The 13,065-nt window shown below is 40.9% G+C and overlaps 1 protein-coding gene across 1 annotated transcript in view; it reads left to right on the top strand.

The window, feature by feature from the left end:
* Positions 1-13,065, top strand: part of DOCK6 (dedicator of cytokinesis 6) — a gene marked incomplete at its 5' end in the record, with an annotated part of 204,374 nt that overhangs the window by 70,999 nt on the left and 120,310 nt on the right. The window contains 6 exons of the mRNA XM_081316526.1: positions 5,195-5,312; positions 6,532-6,602; positions 9,539-9,677; positions 10,482-10,583; positions 10,852-10,938; positions 11,988-12,219. Coding sequence (XP_081172652.1) covers positions 5,195-5,312; positions 6,532-6,602; positions 9,539-9,677; positions 10,482-10,583; positions 10,852-10,938; positions 11,988-12,219 — 749 coding nt within the window. The remainder of the gene's footprint in view (positions 1-5,194; positions 5,313-6,531; positions 6,603-9,538; positions 9,678-10,481; positions 10,584-10,851; positions 10,939-11,987; positions 12,220-13,065) is intronic.

Here is a 13,065-nt window from a genome sequence, read left to right as displayed (position 1 = left end):
TAATTTCTTGGCTACAGTCCCCATCTGCAGTGATCTTGGAGCCCAGGAAAACAAAATCTGTCACTACCTCCATTTCTTCCCCATCTATTTGCCAAGAATTGAGAGGGCCAGATGCCATGATCTTGGTTTTCTTAATGTTAAGTTTCAACCCAAGTTTTGCACTCTCCTTCTTCACCCGCATCAAGAGGCTCTTTAGTTCTTCTTCACTTTCTGCCATTAGAGTGGTATCATCTGCGTATCTTAGGTTGTTGATATTTCTTCCGGCAATCTTAATTCCAACTTTTGATTCATCTAGCCCTGCCTTTCTCATGATGTGCTCTGCATATAAGTTAAATAGGCAGGGCGACAGTATACAGCCTTGCTGGACTCCTTTCCCAATTTTGAACCAATCAGTGGTTCCGTGTCCAGTTCTCACTGTTGCTTCTTGACCCGCATATAGGTTTCTCAAGAGACAAATAAGATGGTCTGGTACACCCATCTCTTTAAGAACTTGCCACAGTTTGTTATGATCCACACAATCAAAGGCTTTAGCATAGTCAATGAAGCAGAAGTAGATGTTTTTCTGGAACTCCCTAGCTTTCTCCATGATCCAGCGTATGTTGGCAATTTGATCTCTAGTTCCTCTGCCTCTTCGAAATCCTGCCTGTACTTCTGGTAGTTCTCGATCCACATACTGCTGAAGTCTAGCTTGTAGGATTTTAAGCATGACTTTACTAGCATGAGAAATGAGTGCAATGGTGCGATAGTTTGAACATTCTTTGGCACTGCCTTTCTTTGGAATTGGAATGTAAACTGATCTTTTCCAATCCTGTGGCCACTGTTGAGTTTTCCAAATTTGCTGGCAAATTGAGTGTAGCACTTTTACTGCATCATCTTTTAAGATTTTGAATAGCTCAGCTGGAATACTGTCACCTCCACTAGCTTTGTTGTTGCTCAGCTTTTCTAAGGCCCACTTCACCTCACATTCTAGGATGTCTGGCTCGAGGTCAGTGACCACCTCATTGTGATTATCTGGGACGTTAAGCTCATTCTTGTATAGTTCTTCTGTGTAATTTTGCCACCTCTTCTTAATCTCTTCTGCCTCTGTTAGGTCCCTGCCATTTTGGTCCTTTATCATGCCCATTTTTGCATTAAACGTTCCCTTCATCTCTCCAATTTTCTTGAAAAGATCTCTGGTCCTCCCTATTCTATTGTTTTCTTCTATTTCTTTGCACTGTTCATTTAAGAAGGCATTCTTATCTCTTCTAGCTATTCTCTGGAATTCTGCATTCAATTGGGCATATCTATGTTTTTCTCCCTTGCCTTTCGCTTCCCTCCTTTCCTCAGCTATTTGCAAGGCTTCCTCAGACAGCCATTTTGCTTTCTTGCATTTCTTTTTCTTTGGGATGGTTTTGGTTGCTACCTGTTGTACAATGTCGCGAACCTCTGTCCATAGTTCTTCAGGCACTCTGTCTATCAGATCTAATTCCTTAAATCTATTTGTCACCTCCCCACCCCACCCCCGCTGCCAATCCTCAACAGAAATGCTCACAACAGAGACTTCCGGTTCCTGTGAGCAGCGAAGCAGTCAAGGGATTCGGAATGCCGAGCCCCTCAGCTGAGTTTCTTTCTGCTTGGGGACCCTAAATGGGCCAGAAGCCATCCCGGAGAGGTGGCAATGAAGGAAGGAAGTCTCAGGGACCTAGGAGAGATGGCAGTCTCCTCGATTAGTCCAGGAGAAGCCTTCCAGAAACCAACAGAAGAAAGGCTAGCCCAAGCTGCAAACAATGGAAGTCAAAAGCTCTACTATAAGCTGATTGTAAACAGCGCATTTGAATCTGGGTAAGAATGTTGCTTTTCTGTATCCTACCTACTTTCCTGAAGAAGAGAATCTCCCAAAACAAAAGACCTCAGAGAGAGAAAGAGACAAAAGGAGGGGTTTCCCCCCCCACCACCTTTTGGCTATTGGAAGCCACGAATTTCACCCTTTAGGGAGGGAAAAGATTAGAAAGATCTGAAAAATCAACCAATGCTGACACCTACTGGTAGATGAGGATTATCTGGAGACAAATTTCTGCCTTTGACCTTCAAAGTTTTCAATAAACACAGCTGTTTAGATAAAGTGAGACTTACAAATCTGAAGGAACAGAAACGAAGAAAAAAATATAGACCTGGACTATACATATTTACTTAATTCTGACTTCAAAGCCATTTCCAAAGGGGGGGGGGAAGAAAAAAAATCTGGACTTTTGGCTATTATGGAAAATCAGAGACTTGTAGAAAATACTTATGAAGAAATAATGAATACTTTACAAGAGGAAATATATGATAAGCTGCAACCAATTCAAAGGACAATGATCTCAAACTACAAAGAAATACAGAACAACTTTGAAAGTATAAATCAACTTATCTCCAATTTAATTCTACACCAAGAAAATTCTCAGGGAAATACAGCAGAGATAACTGAACATAATTCCGAGAATAGAGACTTAAAGATGGAATTTTACAAAACAAAAGAATATGATTTAATTCAAGGGGAAGAAAAGATAACTTACATTTCAACACCTCAAAGCAAATTTGAGGATAAGAAAAAGGACTGGAAAAAACATTCTACAGAGATACTAGGAAAAACAGAACTGGAGAGACAAAAGGTGACAAGAGAAGTGGAGAGAAAAGGAAGGAAAAGGATTCCTAATAAAAAGGGAGTTGGCAAACACCCATAACAAAGATACTGATTTACTTTATCTACAGTAATACCTATGATAAAACGGAAAAATCTTTTGATCCAGCAAAGTATATTGATTAAGAAAGATACTGGGCAAAGAAAAAAGATTAAAATGGAAACTAAGAAAATAGATAACGGGACCTATCAGAGAGAATATTTTTAAAAGAAGCATTTGTTTGAATATGGTTAAAGAAATAGAAAAACTTTCTTTTTGGGAAAGAGGAAATCAACCAAAATTAACATATGGAATATAGATTTTAGAAATTAATTGTTAAAGATAGTTCTACAAATGTAACCCAGACAACACACTGTTTAACAATTATTGAGTGATTTATGCCTTGTTAAAAAAATCAATAAAATATATTTTAAAAAAAGCAATGCTCACAACAATGAAAACTTCGGACAGGAGGAAGAGCGCCAACAGCTGTGGCTTGGGGGGCACTTTTTTCAGTGCCATTGTAACTTCAAACAGTCACTAAGTGAACTGTTGTAAGTTGAGGACTACCTGTACTTCATCACTTTTTTCCTTTTTTTTGTCATCAAGTTTTTGACACCTTGCTAGGCGACTGGTGGTACTCAGATGTTGCCATATCCTAAAATTGGTACAATGAGTGAAAAGGTTGAAAAGCCCTGTTTTAGGGCATATAGACAAATTATTGGGTACAAAACTGCTGTTTTCCTTCAGCACAACTCCTTTTATATCAGGGCCCTACTTCCTCCCTTTAAAAAAATCATTTAAAACCCAGTTACCTTCAGTCCTTTAATTCTCTCTCTGATCTCATTCTGGTCCAACTGGATATTCTGAAGCTGATGATACAATACCTTAAAGCCCTGCTGATAGAAGTCCATGGGTTGTCTGATCTTGTCTAGCTTCTGGGCCATGGAGTTGTAGAGGTTGTGCAGTGCCTGGCTGAATTTCATCACTCCATAGACCAGCACACTGACCTCTTCCTGCAGAACCTCCTCCTGGAGGCCCATCAGGGAAGGGGCAGGCATGGCTGCCTGGCACATTAGGAGGCTTAAGAATATGGAAGCCACCATAGCTCTGATTGGTCCAGTAGTAAAACACAGTGACTGGAAGCTTCTTCTTATATAGAGAAAGTGGGAGGATTTCAGCTGGAAAGGCATAGGTGATTTTGGACTTGGGATCTTTTTGCCTCTCTGGCTATGAATGAGTCAGCACTATTTTCAAACTTGGCTCTTATTCTACTTTGATCACTGATGGGGCACAAAGATCCTGTCTTGGAGCAATAGAATTTCACAAAACTAGGCAGGAACCAGATTACTTTTATTTATTTATTTATTTTTATTTTAATTCCATTTATATCCCGCCCTTCTCCGAAGACTCAGGGCAGCTTACAAGCTTAGCAGTAGCCTTCATTCTATGTATAAGCCTGCTTATTAGGGCTTTCACACACACCCCAAGCGGCATTAATACAAAGTCAGCTTAATTGCCCCCAACAATCTGGGTCCTCATTTTACCTACCTCGGAAGGATGGAAGGCTGAGTCAACCTTGAGCCTGGTGGGAAGCGAACCTGCACTAATTGCAGGCAGCTGGTGTTACTTAAGGAGGCATTAGCCCACTGCTCCACCAAGGCTCCACCAATTACGACAAAGATGTTCAGTTTGTTTTGGGGAATTGTATAGCTTGAGGATAGACTCAATGTATTTATCCTGGCTGGCCTGGCCAGAGGAGCATGCTGTGTAATTTGCTGCTATTTGGGGGGTTGGGATGATCTGAATGTCTACATCAGAGTTGTCCATGCCATGCCTCTGGTTCTTCCTGTGTAATCACTCTCTTCCACTTTTCTGGGAAAACAGTTCACATCTTTTTTTAAGATGGCAAACAGTACTTGAGGTCAGACTAATAAGAAACTTATTTTAAAGTGTATGAATCCTTATTCTCAAAACAGTTCACATCTTTTTTTAAGATGGCAAACAGTACTTGAGGTCAGACTAATAAGAAACGTATTTTAAAGTGTATGAATCCTTATTCTCAAAACAGCATCTCCTAATTATGAAAGGTACGTATAACCAGGTTTAGGGGAATCCAGAAATTTGCAGATGTATAAAGAATGAGAGGTGCAGAGGAAGCCACAAAAAAGAAAGAAAAGAAAGAAAGAAGAAAGAAAGAAAGAAAGAAAGAAAGAAAGAAAGAAAGAAAGAAAGAAAGAAAGAAAGAAAGAAAGAGAAAGAAAGAAAGAAAGAAAGAGAAAGAAAGAAAGAAAGAAAGAACTGAGCCTGTGTTGTGAGTACATAATGCAAAAGATTAGAAGGAAGAATGAAAAATTTGGGAAGCAAAGAATAATGGCATAATTCTGAAAAACAGCAAAGCTAGCAGGCGGAAGAGGGGTATCCCATCCAAAAACTTTCTGCTCTGGAATTGGGGGTATGGAAGATAAGTTTTCTGCTTCTATGGCTTCAAGAACATACATTCCTCTTTTCTTCTCTTGTGTCTTAACATTTTTCTTTCTCTTCTTTTTCCCCAGGAATCTACTCTACATTTATCCCCAGAGCTTGAATTTCAGCAGCCGTCAAGGCTCGGTGCGAAATATTGCAGTGAAACTGCAGTTTATGGCTGGAGAGGATCCTAGCCAAGCCATGCCTGTGAGTGAGACCATCCTCAGCTGCTTCCTCCTGTCTTTCATCCATCACTGGAATGGTGGTGCAGAAGGGAGCCCTGACCACCCCAAATATTCCCACTTTTGAGCTATCACGTTCAGGGTGGATGAGGAGCTTCATTTATGACCAGACCCACAACTTATATTTCTATAATTCCTATTTTCATATAAGAAAATGTAGGATTTTGAGTTTAGAAAAGAAACTCAAAGTCCTATATTTTCCCATATGAAAATTGTGCTTTATCTGCAGCAGATTTAATACTCAAACCATGGGCTGGGCTTTTATACTAAAGGTTGGTTGTTGCTTGCCAGCCAATTTAATAGCCAGTCAGGGTTTATCACTACAGTATGACCTGCCAAAAAGTTTGATAAGTTCAGAAGAAAGCATGCTGAGTAAGCAATTTAAAGGAGAATGACCTGTTCTCTGCCAGGAGGAATCTTCTTCAGATGCTTTCAATTCAGTTTTCTTTAGAAATGATCCTGCAAAAGAGCAACTTGCTCATGGTTTCATTCATGAAACCAGGGGTTATGAAAGTTCTTAAGGGAGAGCTTCTGAAAGGCCATGTCTATTAGATTTTGTTGCTTTGTTTGTAAATGAGAATGTTATAATAGCCATTGAAAATACTTGAAAGGTTGTGGGGAAAAAATCAGCATAGCAGTAGATTATCCTTATGGTATTTCTGGACTTGAATAATCAGAATAATGTAAGAAAGGAAAGGATATGGATCACATCACTTTTCCCTTCCCAAAAGTGTCAGAATGGGAAGTTTTGAGATATAGCAATAGCACTTGGACTTACATATCGCTTCACAGTGCTTTACAGCCCTCTCTAAGCTGTTTACAGAGTCAGCATATTGCCCCCCACCCAACAATTTGGGTCCTCATTTTACCGACCTTGGAAGGATGGAAGGCTGAGTCAAACTTGAGCTGGTGAGAATTGAACTGCTGGCAATCAGCAGCAATTGGCAGCAGTTCGATTCTCACTGGCTCAACATTGACTCAGCCTTCCATCCTTCCAAGGTCGGTAAAATGAGGACCCAGATTGGTGGTGGCAGGCAATATGCTGACTCTGTAAACTGATATATATGGTATTTGTGGACAAATAATGAAAATCACTGGGGTTTATCTCTCATGCTCCCTCCCTTGACCATTTTCATGCTCTCTGTTCCTGACTGATACTGTTTTGGTTTCTTCTTATGCTCCAGGTTATCTTTGGAAAATCAAGTTGCAGTGAGTTTGCCAAAGAGGCTTACACAGCTGTTGTGTACCATAACAAGTGAGTCTTTAGCAACCAGAGTGGGAATTGAAGGTGGCTGTAAATAGGTTACAAGTGTTTGTTTGGTTAGTCTACACCAGGGCTTTTCAACCTTTTCACAGATTGTACCACTTTTAGGACAGGATAGTATTTGAGTACTACCAGTGCTTAGCAAGGTGACTGATTAGATTTATTTGTTGTTATAGAAATGGCTAGTTTATAATATTATGGAAAAGTAAAAAGTTGAGGTTCAATGTTAATGCTTCCTTCTACTGCAACAGAGGAACTTTGTTCTTTTTTCCCTTCACCCCCTCACTTTCCCCCCCTTTTCCTCCCCACTGTGTCCTACTATTTGCTTCTGTATTTTTGTATTTTATTCTATAATCTAAAAAACTATTACAAACTGTAGAAAAAAGTACCGTATTTTCCGGCGTATAAGACGACTTTTTAACCCATGAAAATCTTCTCAAAAGTCGGGGGTCGTCTTATATGCCCAGTCGTCTTATACGCCGGAAAATACGGGTAGTCTTATATGGCGAGTATAGCCCAAACCCTATACCCATATTTTTCGGACCATAAGACGAACTTTTCCCCCCCAAAAGTAGGGGGGAAAACGAGGGTGCGTCTTATGGTCCGAAGCTGATCTGTATGGCCAGCCCCAATCTCCGCAAGTGGAAAGCAAGGGAGATTGCCAGGAGCATGAATCGGCACGTGCTGAGAAACGCCGATCTCACGCTCCTGCAATCTCCCTCAGTTTCAGCTTCCCTTGCTACAAGAGAAAGCAGGCTGAAACGGAGTGAGGGAGATTACCAGGGAGAGGGAAAGGGAGAGGGAGAGAAAGAGGGAGAGAGAGACAAGGAGAAAAAGAGGGAGGGAAATAGAGGGAGAGAGAAAGGGAGAAATAGAGGGAAAGAAAAATAGGGAGAGAAAGAGGGAGAGAGAGAAGGAGAAAGAAAGGGAGGGAAATGGAGAGAGAAAGGGAGAGGGAAAGAGGGAGAGAAAGAAAGAGAGAGAGAGAAAGAGGGAGAGAGACAAGGAGAAAGAAAAAGGGAGGGAAATAGAGGGAGAAAGGGAGAAATAGAGGGAAAGAGAAAAATAGAGAGGGAGAGAAAGAGGGAGAGAGAGAGAAGGAGAAAGAAAGGGAGGGAAATAGAGGGAGAGAGAAAGGGAGAAATAGAGGGAAAGAGAAAAATAGGGAGAGAAAGAAGGAGAGAAAGGAGAGAGAAAGAGGGAGGGGGAGAGAGGGAGAGAAAGAGGGAGGGGGAGAGAGGGAGAGAAAGAGAAGGAGAGAGAGAAATTAAATTAGTAACATGATTGTTAAGTGAATCTGGTTTCCCCACTAACTTTGCTTGTCAGAAGGTTGCAAAAGGCGATCACATGACCCTGGAACAATGTGACCATCATAAATATGAATCGATTGCCAAGCATCCGAATGTAAATCACATGACCCTGGGGATGCTGCAATGGTCATAAGTGTGAAAAATGGTCATAAGTCACTTTTTTCAGTGCCATCATAACTTTGAACGGTCACTAAGTGAATCATTGTAAGCCGAGGACTACCTGTACTTTATCATTTTTTTCCTTTTTTGGGGGGGGGTGTCAAGTTTTTGACACCTTGCTGAGTGACTGGTGGTACTCGGACATTGCCTTGTCCTAAAAGTAGTACAATGGATGAAAAGGTTGAAAAGCCCTGTTTTAGTATACCTGTACTATTTGGTTCAGAATATTTTTTTTCTTCTTTTCCTGCTCTAAAAACTGGGTGCGTCTTATGGTCAGGTACGTCTTATGGTCCGAAAAATACAGTAATTTAACAGGAAAAGTAGAGGGTCGTCTTATACGCCCAGTCGTCTTATACGCCGGAAAATACGGTAAAAAAAGTACCAGTTTTAATTTCTTCGGTGGCTGTTCCTTTGCTGAATCACTTTCCCTTTGCACTGACAAATGTATGATGAATTTATCCATGTTTATTAATATGCACCACTACCAGCTAGTTCAGGGGTCTTCAAACTTGGCACTTTTAAGACTTGTGGACTTCAGCTTCCAGAATTCCTTAGCCCTCGTGGCTGATTGAGGAATTCTGGAAGTTGAAGTCACAGGTCTTAAAGTTTGTAAGTGTGTAGACTCCTGAGCTAGCTGGTTGGCCCTTCTGAGCTCTTCCACAGTGTAGTAAGAATGCACCCCCCAATCCCTTCCCTGTACCCTTAAAGACACAGGAATCAAGTGCAAAGCAAGAAAGACAAACTCCATTTTTTTCCCTCTTTAAGCTGCCTCAGGCATGTCACGTGGCAAACCAAGACAGAAAGGCTCTGGCAATTGGGAAAAGCTTTAGCTTTAAATTAAGCGTTTCCCTTCAAAGAAAACTTTCTAAAACTCACAGACAGACTCAATTAATTACATTTGTTTAAAGGGATTAAACCTTTCCTGTTGTCTTTTTCCCCTTCCCCCACTACCCAACTCCAAAGCCACGAATGATCTCACCCAGCGGTTTCATGTAGATGTTGAACAGGAGAGGCGAGAGGACCGACCCCTGAGGAACTCCACAAATGAGAGACCTCGCGGTCGACCTCTGCCCCCCTGCCAACACCGACTGCGAACGTCCCTGGAGATAGGAGGAGAACCACTGTAAGACTGTGCCTCCCACTCCCAATCCCCTGAGACGCCGCAGCAAGATACCATGGTCGATGGTATCGAAAGCCGCCGAGAGGTCTAATAGGACTAGAACAGAGGAATATCCCCTGTCCCGAGCCCTCCAGAGATCATTCACCAGCGCGACCAATGCCGTCTCCGTGCTGTGCCCGGGCCTGAAACCCGATTGGTACGGGTCCAGATAATCCGCTGGTCTACATTGAACTATGCAAACTTTGTCAGATTTCCTGTGCAGATCTTTATTACAAATGTGTAAATGAGAAGTTTTATAAAGTGTTATTGTCAGCTTTCTGACCTCCCTGTCATCCCAGGTCACCTGAGTTCTATGAGGAGTTCAAGCTGAAGATCCCAGCCAATTTGACAGACAACCATCACTTGTTTTTCACCTTTTACCACATTAGCTGTCAACAGAAGCAGAATACACCTCTGGAGACTCCTGTTGGTTATACAGTGAGTTTCAAAAGAAATAATGGAGTTCTGTAGGTACAAGGTAGAGCCTATGATTTATTGTAAAAGGGCCCCAGTTTAAATCTCCACTATCCTTCATTACAAAGAAGCTCAGATAAAGGGACAAGGAGAATTCCCTGCTTTAAAATTATCAAATTTTGGCATGAATCAGAGTAGGAGCTGTCATTGTATATACTGTATTTATATTTGATCAGTTTTCCTGGAATGCCCTTTATAGGCAGTCTTCAACTTACAACCATTTGTTTGGTGGCCATTCAAAGTTACAGTGGCACTGAAAAAAGTGACTTACGACCATTTTTCACACAACCGTCACAGCATTCCCATGGTCAAATGATCAAAATTCGGATGCTTGCCAGCTGGCTCATATTTATAACATTTGCGATGTCCTGGGATCATGCGATCACCCTTTGTGACCTGACAAGCAAAGTCAATGGGAAGCCAGATTCAGTTAGTAACCATGTTACTAACTTAACAACTGAACTGATTCATTTAATAACTGTGACAGGAAAGATCGTAATATGGGACAAAATAATGATTCCTTTCCAAATTTTGCTCAGTGGGATTTACTGTTGTCAATACCTATATTACATTGCCTTGAATATAGAAGGTGGAATAGTGGGAGAAGAAGAATCTAGTTGTTCTGTGTGCTGTATGTGATTGTAAGTCAGCTTTTCTTAACAAAACTGATCTGTCAGGCAGGAAGAAGAGGGTTGGATTTCAGAGGAAAAGTGGCAAGTGAAGATACCAACCTGCAAGGACTTAACTTTGCCTGTTTTCTCTTCCTAGTGGATTCCTCTCATGCAACATGGACGGCTGAGAACAGGGCAGTTTTGCCTGCCGGTATCAGTTGACAAGCCTCCACCCAGCTATTCAGTGCTCACCCCTGATGTAAGTAAGGAGGGGCTTTGTTTTCCTAGAGGGCAGAAGCAGAAGGGCCTTTCTTCACCTGGGCTTCATTGTGAAAGATGTCTCCTTTCTCACTTCCTACTACCACTGCCCCCTCTCTCAATTTTGCTAGGCTTTGACAGGTCAAACTAATTTTAAGTTTTCATTTTTCAGAATTGTAGCCTATTTTACAATGACTACTAGACTTTCCACTGGCAAGATTTTTTATGCATTTTGTTTATAATGCTTTTTGTGGATTGCTTCTCTGTAGGTGCAGCTGCCTGGCATGAAGTGGGTGGATAATCACAAAGGGGTCTTCAGTGTGGAAGTTCTGGCTGTCTCCTCTGTCCATACTCAGGTGAGAGGACAAGTCAGTGGTTAATCTTCCATGTTGCCCTAGGAAAACAAAAGAGTTGGGCTTGGTTGTATCTTCATGTTGTTTTTCAGCTGGGAATTTGCCTTAGTTTTGCCCCTCCAAGTCTAAAATGGAAATCTTAGTCCACATATAAATTAATTTTCTTTTTACAAAATACATGCCAAACATTTTTTCCAAATTCATAATATGTTTCTTTTTGGCAGCCTATTAGGCAAAATGCATCCATTGAGAAAAACAGAATGTTCTTAGTTACTCTTAAGAGAATAAAATAATCTGCATTAGAGACCAGATTTATGAAACAGCTATCTCACTAAACCTAAGAAAATTTTATTTATTTATTTGATTTATATACCGCCCTTCTCCCAAAGGACTCAGGGCGGTGTACAGGGCAATAAAAATAAGAATACAGGATACAAGATTTAAAATTAAATGATTGTGCCCGATGCAGTAAGTTAGTTAAAAACAATGTTAAAACCCCAAACCCATCAGACCAGGCCGGCTTGTTCAAATAGATAAGTTTTTAGATCACGCCGGAAGGAGCGAAGGTCGGGGGCCATCCGGAGTTCAGCCGGTAAGCGGTTCCAAAGGACTGGCGCGCCCACCTAGAACGCTCTCCCCCTGGGGTCACCAGTCAACATTCTCTGACCGGTGGTACCCTGAGGAGGCCCTCTCTGTGGGAGCGCACTGGACAGAGGGAAGGTGACTGTACAGCAGGCTTGGCAGTGAGGTTCTTACAATGAAAAATGACCAACCTTTGATAAATCCTAATCTTCCTTAATATAGAGTTGGGTATTATGACACACACACCCTGCCCCACGCGATGTTGCTAGACTATAATCCCTTCATTCCTGGTCATGATAGTTGGAGATTCTGGGCATTACAATTCAGCAGTATCTGGAGAGTTATAAATTCTTGTCAAACCTTAATATTTGATATGTATTTTTATCTCTGTCACATCACATTATTGGTATAGATACATGATGCTAAAGCTTAATAGATATTCTACATACAGCCATTCTTTGTTCTGGCAGGATCCATTCTTGGACAAGTTCTTCACCTTGATACATGTGCTAGAAGAATATACCTTTCCCTTTCGACTCAAAGATGTGATCCTAACAGAGAACAACATAGAATCTGAGTTGAAATCTAGTGTGGGCAACTTACGAGTGGCTAGCCTGGAATCTTTGGTGGCCTTCAGTCATCAGATTCTCAACAAGCTGATCCAACTCATTGTGTACCCACCTGTCATTGCAGGGCAGATTGGTGAGTGCTGTATCTGTGGTCCTCTCTATTTCCTCTGAAAGGATTTTCTTGTTATCTGAGACAAGTGAAATAACGTAAAGCCCCACTTTTTTGAAAAATCCTCGCTCTTACAGAGTTGGATGGAAGGGAACATGTTTGGGATATGGGATGCCCTCCACTCACTAAGAAAATGAACCTTCACAAGGGTATAGGGTCTTCTGCTTGAGTAAGAGGTTGGACTAGAAGACCTCCAAGATTCTTCCAACTCTCTTATTCTGTTATTCTATTAAATAAGAGTAGTTTTCCAACTTTCACATTTTGGATTTAGACTTCCACATTGAGATGAATCCTCTCAGGATGTCAGCATAACAAAGAAGGGCTGAAGTATCAATACACATTTCAGATGGACAGACCTATTTACAGCATCGCTGTGGATAACAGTAGTATGATTCTACTTGGGATAAGTAGCTAGCTGGTGCTGTCAGTTATTGTTGTATTTCTATTAGTCTGTTAGTGCCCTTGTACAGAAAGTACTTTATTTTTTCTGCCATAAATTTATTTTTAATATGCTAAGTTATCATAAACAATAATTTTAGAATGTTTTCTTTTTGCATTACATTGAATATATAACAGGTTCTATTTGACCAAAAAACATCTGAGTATCTTTTGCTTTTGAGGCATCCAGTTTTTATGGTACGTTTAACACAGTTTCATGTATGATAACAAATCATTCATTAGAACTTACTCTCAGGATTGCATAGGATTCAAACCTTTCAGTTATATAATTTTTAAGAAATCTTTTAAAAGCAGTCTTTTTTAGCATTTTTTGTATTTATAGATGTGTATGTATGCAAAAAGAAAAGAAAG

This window comes from Vipera berus, assembly GCF_964194415.1.
Source record: "Vipera berus genome assembly, chromosome: 2".
Lineage (NCBI taxonomy): Eukaryota > Metazoa > Chordata > Lepidosauria > Squamata > Viperidae > Vipera > Vipera berus.
The sequence above is the reverse complement of the archived record's forward strand: the minus strand, read 5'-3'. Positions and strand labels throughout refer to the sequence as shown.